At 43.8% G+C, this 16,890-nt stretch overlaps 1 protein-coding gene across 1 annotated transcript in view; it reads left to right on the top strand.

Annotated features, from left to right (window-relative positions):
* LOC103510965 (centrosomal protein of 128 kDa-like) overlaps positions 1 to 5,409 on the top strand; it is an 8,062-nt gene extending 2,653 nt beyond the window's left edge. The window contains exons 6-12 of the mRNA XM_026824867.1: positions 1,238 to 1,440; positions 2,051 to 2,191; positions 3,030 to 3,085; positions 3,766 to 3,917; positions 4,137 to 4,243; positions 4,707 to 4,943; positions 5,264 to 5,409. Of these exons, the coding sequence (XP_026680668.1) occupies positions 1,238 to 1,440; positions 2,051 to 2,191; positions 3,030 to 3,085; positions 3,766 to 3,917; positions 4,137 to 4,243; positions 4,707 to 4,943; positions 5,264 to 5,409 (1,042 nt within the window). The remainder of the gene's footprint in view (positions 1 to 1,237; positions 1,441 to 2,050; positions 2,192 to 3,029; positions 3,086 to 3,765; positions 3,918 to 4,136; positions 4,244 to 4,706; positions 4,944 to 5,263) is intronic.
* Positions 5,410 to 16,890: the final 11,481 nt, after the last annotated feature.

The raw sequence follows: 16,890 nt of genomic DNA, 5'->3' as shown, positions 1-16,890 counted from the left end.
TAAATGGGAAGTATTGTGTCTCTTCTCGCCCATCTGATGAGAGGCATACTACGGGATGGGCATGGTACGACACAGGCCGCATGCGTCTAATGTAGCAGTTGTTTCGTTGCTACGAAATAAAAATGGCGGTGAAACACTCATCTTAAAAAATAAAATAAAAAAATAAAACTTCATTCGCAATCAATTTCCATGTTTCAAGAATCTTTTTACACTGGTATTTGCCGCCACTGGTCGCTACTCGATTAAAGTAGCTACTCAATTGTCCTCACGAGGCTGAGTGCACCCTGAACTCCAAACACAGAACCGAAAAAACTTTGACCCCGCCGGGAATCGAACCCGGGACCTCCGGCAGGTATTTGCCGCCACTGGTCGCTACTCGATTAAAGTAGCTACTCAATTGTCCTCACGAGGCTGAGTGCACCCCGAACTCCAAGCAGAGCCGAAAAAACTTCGACCCCGCCGGGAATCGAACCTGGGACCTCCGGCGTGCAAGGCTAGTGTTCCCACTAGGCCACGGAGGTTACTACTCCTCATAGCGCATGCCATTGTCAGGTTACCTTCTAGGATAACTTCTTTTTACTTTCCTTATCCTATAGGAAGGAAAGTAATGTAATCGGGTCAAATTTTCGATGGTCAGTTTTTAGTGTCAAAACACGTTTTGAGGTCCCTAGAGCCTAAATCCAAACTTTCAGTCATTGGTCCGTGTGTGTCTGTCTGTCTGTAAACAAAATATCTCGAGAACGGTAAGAGCTAGAGACTTGAAATTTGGTATGAAGCTGTCAAATGTGACAAGGATGCAACACAAAACGTTTGGTTGAGTAAACAAAATATCTCGAGAACGGTAAGAGCTAGAGACTTGAAATTTGGTATGAAGCTGTCAAATGTGACAAGGATGCAACACAAAACGTTTGGTTGAGATGGTTGCTGCGCTTGGCGATATTTTGACCGCTTTCGGACAGATTTCGACCGTTCTTTGGCGGTTTTCAGCTACAGCGACAAAACGGTTAGAGATATTGTAAAAGTTAGGTTAAAAGAACACTCAAATAAGCACCATTCAATAGGATAAGGAAAGTCGTGTGATGTTCACATTAGATTTTTCTAAATGACATTATATTTTATATTTCAGTCTACAAGCTGCCAAGGAGAAGAAAGAACACTCAAATAAGCACCATTCAATAGGATAAGGAAAGTCGTGTGATGTTCACATTAGATTTTTCTAAATGACATTATATTTTAGTCTACAAGCTGCCAAGGAGAAAATCACAAGTCTAACCAGTCACCTCGAGTCTGCCTCGGCCAAGGAGGCTAAAACCAAGAACCTGCTGGAGGCTCATGCATCCACAATACGACGTCTGAAGAAACAGAATAACCTTGTGACATGGGAGAGAAATGATCTGAGACAAATGTTGGACTCGGTACAGAAAGAGGTGACATTGATAGGTAAGTGATGTTACTGTTCGTTCCCGGAACGGCTGGCTTTCTCCTATTCTGTCTTCCTTCTTGATTTCAAACAGTTCCCTCTATGAGACCGCTGCTGGGTCATGTTATTATATTTTTATTATTATTATTATTTTAGTGTTGATTTTCCTGATGTCAATTTTTAGTCCGTCCTTCCCTTATACCGGAACGGCTGGCTTTCTCCTATTCTGTCTTCCTTCTTGATTTCAAACAGTTCCCTCTATGAGACCGCTGCTGGGTCATGTTATTATTATTATTATTTTTTATTTTTTTTGTGTTGATTTTCCTTATGTCAATTTTTAGTCCGTCCTTCCCTTATAAAAAGGTATAGTGGACGGACTATTGTATTCGCTTCGGTGTCTGTTCCCATAGAAGGACTTATCCAAACCTGGTCGGCCTATATTTCAAATGAAAGGTCTTTTTACCAGGAACACGAAAGTGGTGGTGCAAATTTTGTCCAGAAAACCAAAAAAGCCAAAAGAGAGACGGGCCCAGCTTGTTATTAATTGCCTAAATCTCACAGATCCTTTATGGCCTTTGTTGATTTTGCCTACTGGGCCCTAAATTACCCCCTCTGTTGGGCATTTTTCAGGCAATGCAACATTCTCAGAGTCCGCTGCACCACCTGGTAGTGACCGGGCTAAACTAGAAGTACTCGAGAAAGTGATAGAAGGCTATCGACAGCGGATGGAGCATATTGAGGCAGACCAAGGACTCGTGTGTGTCATTCCAGGTAGGAATTATTAATAGAACAATTGCGCTTACTTGGGTGATGTTTCAAAGTTAAGAGCAGGAAAAATTCCTATATCACCAAAGATTGGAAAATAGATCAGTTGCGCTTACTTGGGTGATGTTTCAAAGTCATAGAGCAGGAAAAATAAGGACTAACGGAAGCTTACTTGGGTGATGTTTCAAAGTCATAGAGCAGGAAAAATGAGGACCAACGGAATTTTTCTTTTTCTTCTACGATGCATACTTGGGTGATGTTTCAAAGTCATAGAGCAGGAAAAATGAGGACCAACGGAATTTTTCTTTTTCTTCTACGACTCCTAGATACCGAGATAAATCGATTTAAAAAATACCGGTAAATCGTGAAGTTTGATGTCACGGCATACGCTCCCGTAGGCAATGACGTCATAATTCATGACTCCCGCTTCGTTTGTTTGTGCGCAAGCGTTTCTGCGCTGTTCGACGTGAAATCTGACGTCACAAGTCTTTGAACTTTTTCATTAGAACGGCAATTAAAAATTGAATTTTCGACCTTTTAAAGTTACTTTTTCGGAGTTTTGACCTCAGATTTGGATTTTTCACTAATTTTTACGTAGGAATCGACCTTTTATTAATAATATTTTCCCAATTGCAACTCCTCCATTGTGTTAAACATACTCAAATGCTTGTGGCAAATGCCGTTCCTCAATTATTACACCTAGACTAGACGAATTTTATGACTTAGACTCGAACCAACAACCTCCAGATCCAAAGTCCAACGCGTTAACCACTGCACCACTGAGGTTGGCTGTGTCGTTCCAGATAACCTTGAGTCCTGGGTTCGATTCTGTTTTCGAATCTAGAACAGAATAGCCACAGTGCCCTCACGGATGAGACATCATCGCCTACGGGAGCGTATGCCGTGACGTCAAAGTTCACGATTTACCGGTATTTTTTTAATCGATTTATCTCGGGATCAAGTCGTAGGAGAAAAAGAAAAATTCCGTTGGTCCTCATTTCTCCTGCTTTATGACTTTGAAACATCACCCAAGTAAGCGCAACTGATCTATTATTAATTGTGTTAAACATACTTAAATGCTTATGGCAAATGCCGTTCCTCAATTATTACACCTAGACGCCTAGACAATTATTACACCTACACCTAGACTAGACGAGTTTTATGACTTAGACTCGAACCAACAACCTCCAGATCCAAAGTCTAACGCGTTAACCACTGCACCACTGAGGTTGGCTGTGTCATTCACCAATCAGATGGCTTAATTCAAGAGTTAAAGTTAATCTAAGTTTACACTGTGATTGTGGTACTGGTCATTAAACTTGGTTTGAGTTTTAACTTTTGGAGCAATCTGATTGGCTGAACAGTTTGAAATCAACCAATGAGATTGCTTAATTTAAAACGTAGACCTTCACTACATTCGGTCAATTATCCCACCTCTGAGTTACAAGTTACTTGAAGAAGAATGGAAAGCTATCCCATCTCTGAGTTTATTAACAGGAGTAAGTATTCTTGGGTCTTAACTTATTATAAGAAGTATCCTAAGTTTTGCTGCGTTCATATCGCGTTCTGTTCTGTTTCAGGTTGCTCAACAAAAAGTCCAAGAGTTGCAGATGGAGGCGGACAACAACAGAGAAACAGTGAAACAGATGGCTGGCATGCAAAGTAAACTGTTGCACTATGGCGAGGTACTCAAGGAAAATGAAACACTTAACAAACAAGTGACGAATCTAAGGTGAGACACTTTCATTAAAACTTAGATGAGGATAACAGAGAAACAGATGGGTGGGTATGCAAAGTAAACTGTTGCACTATGGCGAGGTACTCAAGGAGAATAAAACACTTAACAAACAAGTGACGAATCTAAGGTGAGACACTTTCATTAAAACTTAGATGAGGATAACAGTGAAACAGATGGGTGGGTATGCAAAGTAAACTGTTGCACTATGGCGAGGTACTCAAGGAGAATGAAACACTTGAGAGAAAAGTTGTTGAGAGAGAAAGAACTGAAGGAGAAGGTAGACCATTTGACTTACCAGATGGAGTGGAGAGCTTTGAAAGGTAAGTAGACATTAAACCTACCCTAAAACCATGGTCGTCACGAATGGGACTCAAACCATCAAACTCCAGATACGAACTTAGGAAGGTCAACGTGCAACTACTACACCACTGAGGTTGGAAAATGTTAGAATAGAATATACCTTGTTTATCCTGCTCGAATGAGACTAAAAGTCCCTTTACCCCAGCAGTCTAAACCAGGTCTCGTGTATTTTATGGGTTTAACATTGTACAATGCGTAATTATTACCTACAATAGACCTCGCTTAATTATAAAAAAAAGAAAAAAAAATAATAAATAATAATATACCACCTCACCAAATATTTTTTTCTTTGTTCAAAGTCGAATCATTCTGAGTTGTCTTTTTAATTTTATTTCTCGAAGATTCTTAATTAAATACCTAATTGTTTCTCGATAGTTATTTTAGTTTTAAGTATATTAATAATACTCTATTTTACTCATCCAGGTGATTTCGACATTCGAGAAACCAAGGTACTCCGTCTCAAGCTCGGCCCTCACGAGACAGAATCTACCAGCACGACGTCCACTCTAGACCAGTTGAAGATAGAAAACGATAAACTCAAGGAGAAGATCAAAATCTTGAAGGATCAAATACAGAGCGGAGCAGACGCGTCCAAACTACAGGATGTAACAGTGCTGGCTGAGTCTAATGTGAACGCGGTGGCCAGTAAGCAGGTAGAAGGTGAGTGACACAACCTGTATACGAGTATATTCTCTGTAGGTATACGGACTTTGATCATGAAAAAAAAAATCTGGTGTGAACATCACACGACTTTCCTTATCCTCTTGAATGTTGCTTATTTGAGTGTTCTTCTAATGTAACTTTTACAATATCTTTAACAGTTTAGTCAGTAAAGATGAAAATCGCAAAAAGCGAGCGCCCAGGAAAAGAAGGAGAATGTTGTAAGAGTTAGGATGAAGAGCGGAAAACACTCACCCGGATTTTGGCGGCACGGCGGCGGCGATTTCGGATCTGTGTCGCCGTACGTTTGAGCGGGGTAGTGTGTGACGGCACGGGGGGCATCGGTGAGGCGAGTTGGGTGCAGGGCGCCGGCGGAGCAGATGACGCCGGGCCGGAGATGAAGGTCTGGGAGACAGATGAATCCATCGAGAGAATGATCGTGAACTGGAGAGAGGGCGAGAGGTAGACCGCAGCGCAGGTGCAAGTTTAGCAATGCATTGAAGACATTTTTAAATAGTCGGAACAATAATATAACGCAGAAGAATCCATCGAGAGAATGATCGTGAACTGGAGAGAGGGCGAGAGGTAGACCGCAGCGCAGGTGCAAGTTTAGCAATACATTGAGGACATTTTTAAATAGTCAGAACAACAATATAACATGAAAACAGAAATAAGACTCCTCGTTAGCAATCCCTATCTAGATACTTTCGATGCTCGGGCGAATCCGGCAATACCGGACAGGTGAAAGTCGACCAAGGAATGTCTGAGCGACCCGGATCCTTCTGGCCTATGGCAGAGCGGGAGAGCTATGCCCGGGCTCCTTCTGGCGAACCAGTCAGAACCAGGAACACACCTGTCCCTCCGAAGCTATGCCCGGGCTCCTTCCGGCGAACCGGTCAGAACCAGGAGCACACCTCCGGTTCCTTTCGAAGCTATGCCCGGGCTCCTTCCGGCGAACCGGTCAGAACCAGGAACACACCTCCGGTTCCTTTCGAAGCTATGCCCGGGCTCCTTCCGGCGAACCGGTCAGAACCCCTTCTGGCCTATGGCAGAGCGGGAGAGCTATGCCCGGGCTCCTTCTGGCGAACCAGTCAGAACCAGGAACACACCTGTCCCTCCGAAGCTATGCCCGGGCTCCTTCCGGCGAACCGGTCAGAACCAGGAACACACCTCCGGTTCCTTTCGAAGCTATGCCCGGGCTCCTTCTGGCGAACCAGTCAGAACCAGGTACACACCTTCAGTTCCAGAAACCAGCAGACCCTTGATACGACAAACAGTCCTTTCGGCTTTACCGGATAGGTGGAAGCCGGCTAATCAAGAACGATACGGGTGCCTGAACGACCCGGATCCTTCTGGTACAATATCCTTTCTTTGGTTTCCCTCTTTCATAAATAATGAATTAGAAATTTCGGTAATTTCGCACATCCACTAAAAATATCAACTCGTCTACTCTTTCTCTCTTCTGCTTTTTTTTTTGTGAAAATTAGTGTGGTCTGGCATATCCACAAAAAGTTAAGATTACCCTGTATGGTGATGCGTGGTTAAGCAATAAAGGCGTTCCTAAAATTTCAATTATAAATATTCAATGATATCTGAATTTGATCACTCCCGCGGTTCAAGTACAATCACCAATGCCGTTTTGATTGGTGCAAAACATGAAATTTCATCAAGACCGGTTCAAAGCCTTCACCATGAAGTACCTAATTATCAAGCCGAAATATTCCAAACTGGTTGCCAATGTTGCTATGTTCTATGATTCGCTGGAATCAAGAGATATGGCGTATGGACTGCTATAGTGATGGCCTGAAATTGGACATAGATATTGGGCGATTGACTGATTGGAATATTGCGTGAATTAAAAGTTCAAAAGCCAGTCTAGTTAGCTTGGTTGGTAGCGCCTCTGCCTTGTAAGCGCTAGACTGCGGATTCGATTCCCCCGGGGCGGATTTTATCCTGAACGGATAATGTTCTTTCTCGGAACGCCTGGCTGTCTCCTATCCTGTCTTTCTTCTCTCTTCGATTTCGAAAAGATAAGACTCTAGTAGTTACAGTTCCCTCTGTCAAACCTCTTAAAAAATCATCAAGATCAAGTAGTTAAAAATCTGTTTCAAGTCCATGTATGTTTGTCTAAAAAAAAAAATTCACACTTACGTGATCTGTTCGCTTGGGAGTATTTATTTATTTATTTATTTTAGATATAATAGGCCTTTTGGCAAGGTCTATTTACAGAGTTTTTATAATATAATATAAGACATAAGTATACTTAAGATTTAAATATTTACCTAATACTAAATAAATGGGTTTTCATTTTTCACAAAAATGGGTTTTCATTTCGTAGCTCTGTAGGTACATTAGACTAGTGTGTTCTGTGTCGTAGCATGTCCATCCCATTGTATGTCCCTCATCAGATGGGCGAGAAGACACAATAAGTAGGTACCTATACCTACCTATTTCCCATGTAGGTTTTAGGTCGACATGAGAACACCAGAAAGTAGGTAGGTATGCGTAAAATCAACGAGTTTTAAGAGTAGGTACCTATCGCAATTAAAATTAAAGGAGTGCACATTTTCTCTAACTCTGAGAATCGAATGGGGGATACTCTGTATGGCAAACAAGCACGTTACCACTGTTTTCATTATTAATATTGATATAAGCGGTGCGATGGGTAGACTTATGGTCTACGTGTGAAAGGGTCCGGATGAACCTGGGGGTGGTGATTGACGAATTACGCAGAGAACTGTTCCGCTCTCGGTGATTCTATTTCCGGGAGTGGTGACTGTAGGCGCAGCCGGTTTCTCCCCATTTCAGGAGGGCGACCGGGCGCGAAATGGCTCCGAGTGTTGGAGGAATCGTAAGAATGTGTCGCCGAATGTGCGACTGGATAGTCCCAGTCACCGGGCCGTTTCAAGAGGGACCCCAGGAGGAGCTCGCTTGGAGCGAAACGAGTGGCCGCATTACGGGAATTGCGCAGAGCAAACAGTATGGACGGGATCTTTTCTTCCCAAGAACGGTGAGCTTCGCCATCAAGGAGGAGTCGGAGCTTCGTTTTGATCGCCCCATTACGAGTTTCACAGGGGTTCTGTCGTGGGTGGTACGGGGCCGTCGTGAGATGGGTGACCTGCCAACGAGCGCAGGCTTGTTTCCAGAGCGTTCCGGTGAACTGAGGACCATTATCCGAGAGAAGCTTGTTGCAGTAACCGAAACGGGGGAAAATTTCAGTTTCTAGGAATTGTATAATTTGTTTCGTGTGGCCTGAGGACACCGCTTTGGCCTCCACCCAACGGGAGAATAAGTCGGTGACCACAATGAGATATGTCTTTCCGGACTTACTTCTGGGGTAAGGACCCATAAGGTCGAGGGCCAAGGTGTCCCACACTTCCACGGGGACACGAGGTAACAGATCGGTCTTTGTTGTGCGACCGGAGGTTTTGTTCCGAGCACACGCAGAACAGGAAGAGACGTACTGTTTGACGTCGGATCTGGCATTTTTCCAGTAGTGCAGACGGTTGATGAGGTCGAAGGTGACAGCCTCCCCAGGATGGGAGACGAGTGGGTCGTCATGGAAGTGACGGATAACGGCGCTGATCTTGGAGGGGGGCACCACGATTTTCCACGGGCTCCCGGTGTCCGCTCGGTGCATGAGGAGGTCGCGCTCTACGGAGTAGTTGTCGCCGGCTGACTTATTGAGCACGGCCCGGATGAGTTCCTGACAGGAACTGTCGGTTGATTGTCCCTGCCGCAGGACGTTGGCGAGACTGGGGGGTTCCACCGCGGCAGCGGTCGGAAGGGGTGAATGGTGGGTGTCTAGTCGGGGTAACTCCATACGTTCCCAGTCCTCCGTGTCCATGTCCTTTGGGGCGTCAGGGAATCTGCTTAGAGCGTCGGCGAGTTCATTGTCTCGGCCGGGGCAGTGTTCTATTTTGAAGCTAAGTTCTGAAAGAAGTATGGCCCATCGGGTCAGTTTAGCTTTGGAATCAGAAAATTTGTTGAGCCACTTGAGGCTTTGGTTATCGGTCCTAAGGACGAAAGGTTGGTCTTCGAGGTAGATACGGTATTTTTTGATTGCCCAAACGACAGCAAGGCACTCGCGTTCGTTCGAGCTATATCGTGACTCGGTCGGGCTGAGCTTGGCGCTGGCGAAAGATATGACCCTCTTTGAGTGGTCTTCCGCGTATTGAAACAGAACGGCGCCCAGACCAACCTCGCTGGCGTCGGTCTGGAGGTAGAAAGTCGTACCGGAGAAGTCGGGTCGACTCAGCATTTGTATCTTGGAGAAAGCGTCCTTTGCTTTGGTGAAATGGGAGTTGTCCTCGTCCGTCCACGACCACTTGGAGTTTTTGAGGTGTTCGCAGAGAGGGGCGAGAACAGTGGCTGCGTTAGGGACGAACTCTCGTAGCCAGTTGCAGGTGCCGAGGAAACTCTGAAGTTGCTTTTTGTTTCTGGGTGGTTCGCGATCCTTGATAGCGCGGAAGTGTTTCTCCATAGGGAAGTTTCCGTCTGCGGTGATGACATGGCCCAAGTATTCCAGCGACGCGCGGCCGAACTGGCACTTCTTAAGGGACACGGTCAGGCCGCTGTGTTGAAGGCGTTCCAGCACGAGAGCGACATGGGTGACGTGCTCGTCCCAGGTCCGCGAGAATATGAGGATGTCGTCAAGGTAGATGATGCAGATGTCCCCTATGAGGCCGTCTAGGACCTGTTGGGTCATCAGGCGTTGGAAACAGGCCGGGGCGTTCTTGAGGCCGAAGGGAAGACGTTTGAAGTGAAAAGTCCCCCCATCAGGCGTTGTGAAGGCCGTGTATTGGCGGCTGGATGGGTCCATCTCCACTTGGTAGTATCCCTTTTTGAGGTCCAATGTTGTGAATATGGAAGCTCCCTGGACCTCGTGGATTAGGGTATGGATATTTGTCTTGAGGCAGGGCTCCTCGACTGTAATTTCGTTTAAGCGCCTGAAATCAATGCAGAGTCTAGGGTCCTTGCCGGACTCCGGCGGGTACTCAGTGACCACGATCGGGGAGTTATAGGGAGAAGTGCTCCTCTCGATCACGTCAAGAGCCTCGAGTTCGCGCACGATTGTTTTTATTATTTGTCGTTTTTGAGGTGAGTATTTATATGGATACTGTTTGAACGGTCTTGGATCGGTTAATTGAATTTTGTGGACGATGAGTCCCGTGTGACCTAGAACCTGGTCGTTGAAAACGGATCTGTGCCGGTGAAAAAGGTTGAGGAGATCCGTCTTGACGGGATCGGGGATATGGTCCATTACTCCGGGAGGAACCTGGTAGTCTTCGTCGCGGAAGGCTGGTTCCTGCCAGTATACTTGGTTTCGGGAGGCGGTCCCTAGTGTGATGCATCGCCGCGTATAGTCCATGATGGCCTGCACCTGGTTTAGGAAAGGCTGCCCGAGGATCGCGTCGTGACTAAGTTCGGGGCATGAGTAGAAGATGAGTCGATACGAGTGTCCTTTGATCTCGATGTCTAAGGAGAGTTTGCCTGTGATCGCTAGAGCTCCTTTGTTGTCGGCTAGAAGCGCCTGAAAGTCTACAGGTTCTACAGGGAGAGCGTCGACTCGGTCAGAACGGACGAAGTTTCCCGAGGCGCCAGAGTCTACGATGACGTCGAGTTTTACCCCATAGAGAGAAGCAGGAATACGGATCAGGGGCATGGGAGAATCACACAGAGTCTCGGTTCTGGGTGATATCGCGTGAACTTCGGCTGGGAAGGTGACGGTGTTCGATCGGAAGAAAGTCTGCTTTGACGTCCCTGGAATGGCAGACGTATCGATAGGTGCGGTCGAAGAAGAGGGTTTAGGTTCGGAATCCTGTTGGCGTTTCACCGGGCAGTCGCGGTGATAATGGTAATCAGGACAGAAATGACATTTCGGAGTTCTAGGGGCTTCATGGTGTCGATTGAAGTTCCCTCGGTGCTGTCTCCGGTCTTCGAAAGGTTTCTTGTGGTACGCCGCCTTTGGGTCAGGTTCGAAACTTCGTTTCTTGAAGGGCCGGCTGTCTGGCTGATGAGTGACGGTGTCTGTCGGGCGGTGTTGCTCCTGACAGTCCCGCTCGATGTCTGAAGAAATGGAGAGCAGTTGGTCGATCGATGTCGGAGGTGTGGTGATGAGATACGGCCGAATGGAGGGTCTCATCAGTTGTATGATCGGCGCGATGGCGTGATGGTCTGGCAGGTGCTGGTTCAGTCTTCGCCACATCTGGAGTTTCTTTGCGATGAAGGATTCGCAGGACTCGGTGGGGAGTTGCGCTTCGCCATACAGCTGTGCTTGAGCGCGAACAAGTTGTGATGGTCCATTGAAGAATCGTGTGAATCTGTCGACAAAGTCTTGCCAGGTAACGCAATTTAGCTTTTGGGCAACCCACCAATCTTTGGCCCTATCTTTCAGGTTAGGGGTGACTGCATATAGCCACTGATCGGGAGGGCAGGCGGCTGCCACTAGATTTGACTCGCACTTCTCGATAAACTCATTCGGATCATTTTCCGGATTACCGTAAAACTTTGGGATGTTGATTGGTAGAGGTTTGTATCGCATCGTAGGGGGGTGCGATACCGAAAGGTTCTGTAGTGCCTGAGTCTGCGCGGCGAGCTGACCCTCGATGTTTCGGAATTCCAGGCAGAGGTTACAGTTGAACTGGAAGTTCCGTGTATTTTGTAATCCTTCTGGGAGACCAACGCAGCTGTTGTGGAAACTACCGTTGCATCGGAAGCAGTTGGTAGTGTTTCCCTGAGGTCCCTGACAGTTGGGTTGTGGGCAACGAATCGCTGGGGGTTCGTCAACGATGGGATGTGGAGGCGACGGCGGAGGTGGCGGGGAGTAGCACGGGGCGGGAGACGGATCTCGACCTCTGTTGAATTCGTGTTCGCTCGGTGGCGCAGGGAAGCTGGAGCTTCTAGCGGGAGGAGCGGAGAGGAAGTAGTCCTGATTTCGGCTGTCTGGAGCAGGATTGTCGTTCTGGAAGAGTTGATTCCTGAAGGGAGCAGGTTCTTCCCACTGAGTGCTGGCTGGAGCAGTGTTGAAGTTTACGTGGTTGAAAGTAGATGAAGATATGTATGAGTTGCGTCGGGGCAACGGGATAGACATAGACACAGAGGGACCGGGAGCGGGGCAACGAACGAAGCTGTTCACTGGAGGAACGTCGTTGTAAGCGAGTCCTTGCTGTGCTGTAGAATTGAAATAGTTATTGAAAGCAGCGGAGGTAGACTGGATTCTGTCTTGTACGCGCTGTTGGTAAGTACGGAAGGGAAGCGGTGACTGAAGGTAGGCCGATCCCGTAGAAGGAATAGGGGTGGTGACCGTTGTAGTCACGGACGTGGTAGTGGCGTTACTAGTCATAACCAGACGTGGTGAGAGCAAAGTGGCATTTAGAGATGCCGAAGGCGAAGGCGAAAGCCGGTTTGGTTCGTTATTTTGAAGGCTAGAGGTCTGGCCCCTTCTGAATGTAATAAATTGTCGTGGGCTATTGTCTTCGGACATTGTAGTAACCGAAACTCAATTGTATTTGAAAAAGATACACGTAGTTTAAACAAAAAACGAAAAAGTAATAACGGAAAGTCACGAGCAATTATCGCGAAAAATGTAAATGCAAAAAATTGAAAAAGAAAAGTGAGATCTCAGTATTGTACTAAGGTGAGTATTGATCATGCAAAATTGAGTGCAAAATAATCATGCAAAACGAAAGTAAAGGTGAGTGGTAAGCAAGTAAGCAAAAGCAAATTATGAAATTCAAAGCTCAGAAAATTCAAAGTGCGAAAAATTCAAAGTGCAAAAAAAATTCGAAAGAAAATCAAAGTCCGGAAAATTTTCAGAGTCCAAAAAAATTTCAAAGTCCGGAAAAATTTCAAAGTCCAACAAAAAAATCAAAGTTCCCAAAAATCTCGAAAAATGCAACAGGGATCAAAATCCAGAAAAATTTTCAAAATCTCAAAAAGTCCCGAAAAATTTCTAAGTCCAGAAAAAACTCTAAGTCCCGAAAAAATTCTAAGTCCCGAAAAATTTCTAAGTCCCGAAAAATTTCTAAGTCCCGAAAAATTTCTAAGTCCCGAAAAATTTCTAAGTCCCGAAAAATTTCCAAGTTCGGAGAAAATTCTGAGTTCAAAAAAATTCAGAGTTCCAAGAAATTTCTAAGTTTCGACGAAATGCAAAGTTCCGAAAAATTTTAAAATCGAGAAAATAAACTAAGTCCCGAGGAAAGGTTAAGTTTGAGAAAAAAATTTGAACGTCGGAGAAGAAAAATCTTAAGTCCCTAAGCAGGGTGAAATTTGGGGAAAAGTTTAAGTTAGAAAGAAATAATCTGAGTCCCGAAACAATGTAATGTTCAGAGAAACCAAAATCTTTGGGAAAATTTGACACTAAGTCTGAAATGCAACAATCAAGTGCAGAAAAATACAAGTTATTTGAATATTGTTAAAAGAAAAGCCAAAGGAAGGGCTTAAGGAGAATGAGAGAAAAAGTATATCGGTGAAAGGTAAGTATGAGATAAAGAGCCACGAGTTGGGCAGGTAATATTCAAGGAAAAGGATGGATCGGGGTCGTAGGTTTTTTCGAGCCGCGAGTTGGGCCGCCACTCCCTTGATACGACAAGCAGTCCTTCCAGCCAGGCAAGTCGGCTCCTTCCGGCGAACCAGTCGGAACCCTACTTGTTTGACGGTCCGTTAAAGATTATTTGAGCTGCTATAAGGAAGGCTCCTCGAGGACTATCCACCAAAGAACTCAAAAAGCGCAAGGTGGAAGGATCCAAGAAGAACCAGAAGGAATTCCTTGAAGAAGAGGTCCTTATTAGAAGAAGAGCTAATAATTGGATTGAGGACCCAATTATTAGGGGTGCTTGGCTATCGTACCCGAAGACAAAATACAATTGAGAAGGTCTGAGTACTTACGGGAACTCGACGAGAACCAAAGTGTGAGAAGTTATGTATAAGATTATAATAAACTTTTGAACCACAAACTTTACTAAAATAATAATAACGATAGGTAGTGTTGGGAGGTGACTAGATACCTCCCCAACCATAATAAAATCGCACTAGAAATGGACGGAAATGTACTGGAAAGTACTAAAACTTAACTGAAAAGCACAAAGTACCCGAACGTGGGTTTAGTGTAGGAATGGCACTTTTGAGGGGTGAACCGAGTTATAAAGTAAGTGATGGCCTTTTGGGCGGCCAAAGGCGAGTCGAAAAGGGCGTGGTGTATCAAATGACCCCCAAGAAGACTAGGTTCACACCTCAAAAAGAAAGATAAGAAAATTAGTTCAGCCGCGAAGGGGGCAAACAACAAATGAACAAGACAGTAGTACAATAAATGAATAAATAAGAACAAGTTAGGCATTTAGGCAAGATAAGCAAAAGTACGGCACTTTTGAGGGGTGAACCGAGTTATAAAGTAAGTGATGGCCTTTTGGGCGGCCAAAGGCGAGTCGAAAAGGGCGTGGTGTATCAATATTAGGTAAATACCTTGCGGTTTTTTTTCTGACTACTTTATTTCCCGAAATATTGGGACGCGCGTAGGAAAATGACATAATAATCAATTCCTTTGCATTAGTAAACAACAACTATTTCCCGAAAGGATTTAAAATATTTTATTTCGGGGATTATTCAAACAGATAAAATGGTAAATCCCTTCTGGACGAACCTTTTTGTCTTGCAACGTTGCCAAGTTGTGCGCTCAGACTTAGCCGTATTTTATCATGTGACTTTCTTTACAGTCCACATGGCTGAACCAATGAGATTGTAAGATTCCGTTTTGGACGGCCACAAAGCGGAATCTCATTGGTTTAGCCATGTTGACTGTGAACAAGAGTCATATAATAAAATACGGCTCTACTTATCACTTTTGAACGGAAATCGGAAATGTAAACAATCTAAAAAGTGGTGAGGAGAGGACTTCCCCTGCGGTTTTTTTTTTTTTTTTTTCTGACTACCTACTTTATTTCCCGAAAAGATTTTAAAATATTTTATTTCGGGGATTATTCAGATAAAATTTTACATCCCTTCTGGACGAACCTTTTTGTCTTGCAACGTTGCCAAGTTGTGCGCTCAGACTTAGCTGTATTTGATCATGTGACTTTCTTTATAGTCAACATGGCTGAACCAATGAGATTGTAAGATTCCGTTTTGGACGGCCACAAAGCGGAATCTCATTGGTTCAGCCATGTTGACTGTGAACAAGAGTCATGTAATAAAATACGGCTCCACTTATCACTTTTGAACGGAAATCGGAAATGTAAACAATCTAAAAAGTGGTGAGGAGAGGAGAGAGGAAAAAAGTTTTGAACTTTCAAATTATAATTTGGAATATTTGGATTTTTTACAAAAGTTTGAGCTCACAAGTTCTCAGTAATCACAGTGTTACAACCAAGTTTTCCACCTTACATTCCACAACGTTGCCAAGTTGTGCGCTCAGACTTAGCTGTATTTTATCATGTGACTTTTTTTATAGTCCAAAAGGCTGAACCAATGAGATTATAAGATTCCGTTTTGGACGGCCACAAAGCGGAATCTCATTGGTTCAGCCATGATGACTGTGAACAAGAGTCATGTAATAAAATACGGCTCTACTTATCACTTTTGAACGGAAATCGGAAATGTAAACAAAATAAAAAGTTTGTGAGGAGAGGAGAGGAAAAAAGTTTTGAACTTTCAAATTATAATTTGGAATATTTGGATTTTTTACAGAGGAGAGAGGAAAAAAGTTTTGAACTTTCAAATTATAATTTGGAATATTTGGATTTTTTACAAAAGTTTGAGCTCACAAGTTCTCAGTAATCACAGTGTTACAACCAAGTTTTCCACCTTACATTCCATTTTACAGTTTTTTCTTCCATGTATTACTCTACATAGGCCATAAATTTGGTCCAGTGTACATTTTAGTACAAAATTATAGTAAGTCAACTTTGGAAGCTAATTTGACTACTATTATGTAACTTGAGAGAAAGACCTAGGATATTTGCCAGTAAATTACCTACTCTTGTCATTAGCTATTTGTTGGTGGCAAGTTTTTGTCCATATGAGTTGGAGGTCCTTATATGATTACCAAGCTACTGATAAGGATCGTACAAGTTGTTTTTTTTAATCAACTTCCTGAGTTAGTTTTTTGTACACAATTACACATCTACTTTTAGATGTGAAATCAGAGAGAATGTACTTTTGGTCCAGTGTACATTTTAGTACAAAATTATGGTAAGTCAACTTTGGAAGCTAATTTGACTACTATTATGTAACTTGAGAGAAAGAACTAGGATATTTGCCAGTAAATTACCTACTCTTATCATTAGCTATTTGTTGGTGGCAAGTTTTTGTCCATACGAGTTGGAGGTCCTTATACGATTACCGAGCTACTGATAAGGATCGTACAAGTTGTTGTTTCTTTTTTTTTTTTAATCAACTTCCTGAGTTAGTTTTTTGTACACAATTACACATCTACTTTTAGATGTGAAATCAGAGAGAATGTACTTTTAATGATTTCATGCCAGTTTGTCTACTTATCTTTAGTCTGAAGTTGTTTTTGTGTAATTTTATATTCTTAAAAAAAAACTGCAAAGTCGTTGAAGCATTAATTAAGGTACCTAGGTACCTAATTGAAAGTAAGTACCTTGTTAGATTAGCTTTTTACATTGTTTTGTTCAACTCAAGATCTCTGTATTGTTTGTTTGGATCAAATCAGCCTAGTTAGCATGGACAGCAGGATATTTTCCTCAAAAGGCTTAGGTTGTGGGTTCAATTCCCACCTAGGGTGGATTTTTTATCGTAAATGCATAAGGTTTGTTCTCTGGACAGCTGGCTTTCTCCTATCTAGTCTCAAACTTGGACTTATATGATTCCCCATCCATATACCAACCATGCACAATGTTGCTTAACCTGGTGCATTCAGTGTATCTACTAAAGGTAATTATGCAGAAGTCACGTCCATGGAAAAGAAAAGCTCCTTTTTGTATTTAAC

The sequence above is a fragment of the Diaphorina citri genome, unplaced genomic scaffold (genome assembly GCF_000475195.1).
Source record: "Diaphorina citri unplaced genomic scaffold, Diaci psyllid genome assembly version 1.1 scaffold660, whole genome shotgun sequence".
NCBI classification, from domain to species: domain Eukaryota; kingdom Metazoa; phylum Arthropoda; class Insecta; order Hemiptera; family Psyllidae; genus Diaphorina; species Diaphorina citri.
The sequence above is the reverse complement of the archived record's forward strand: the minus strand, read 5'-3'. Positions and strand labels throughout refer to the sequence as shown.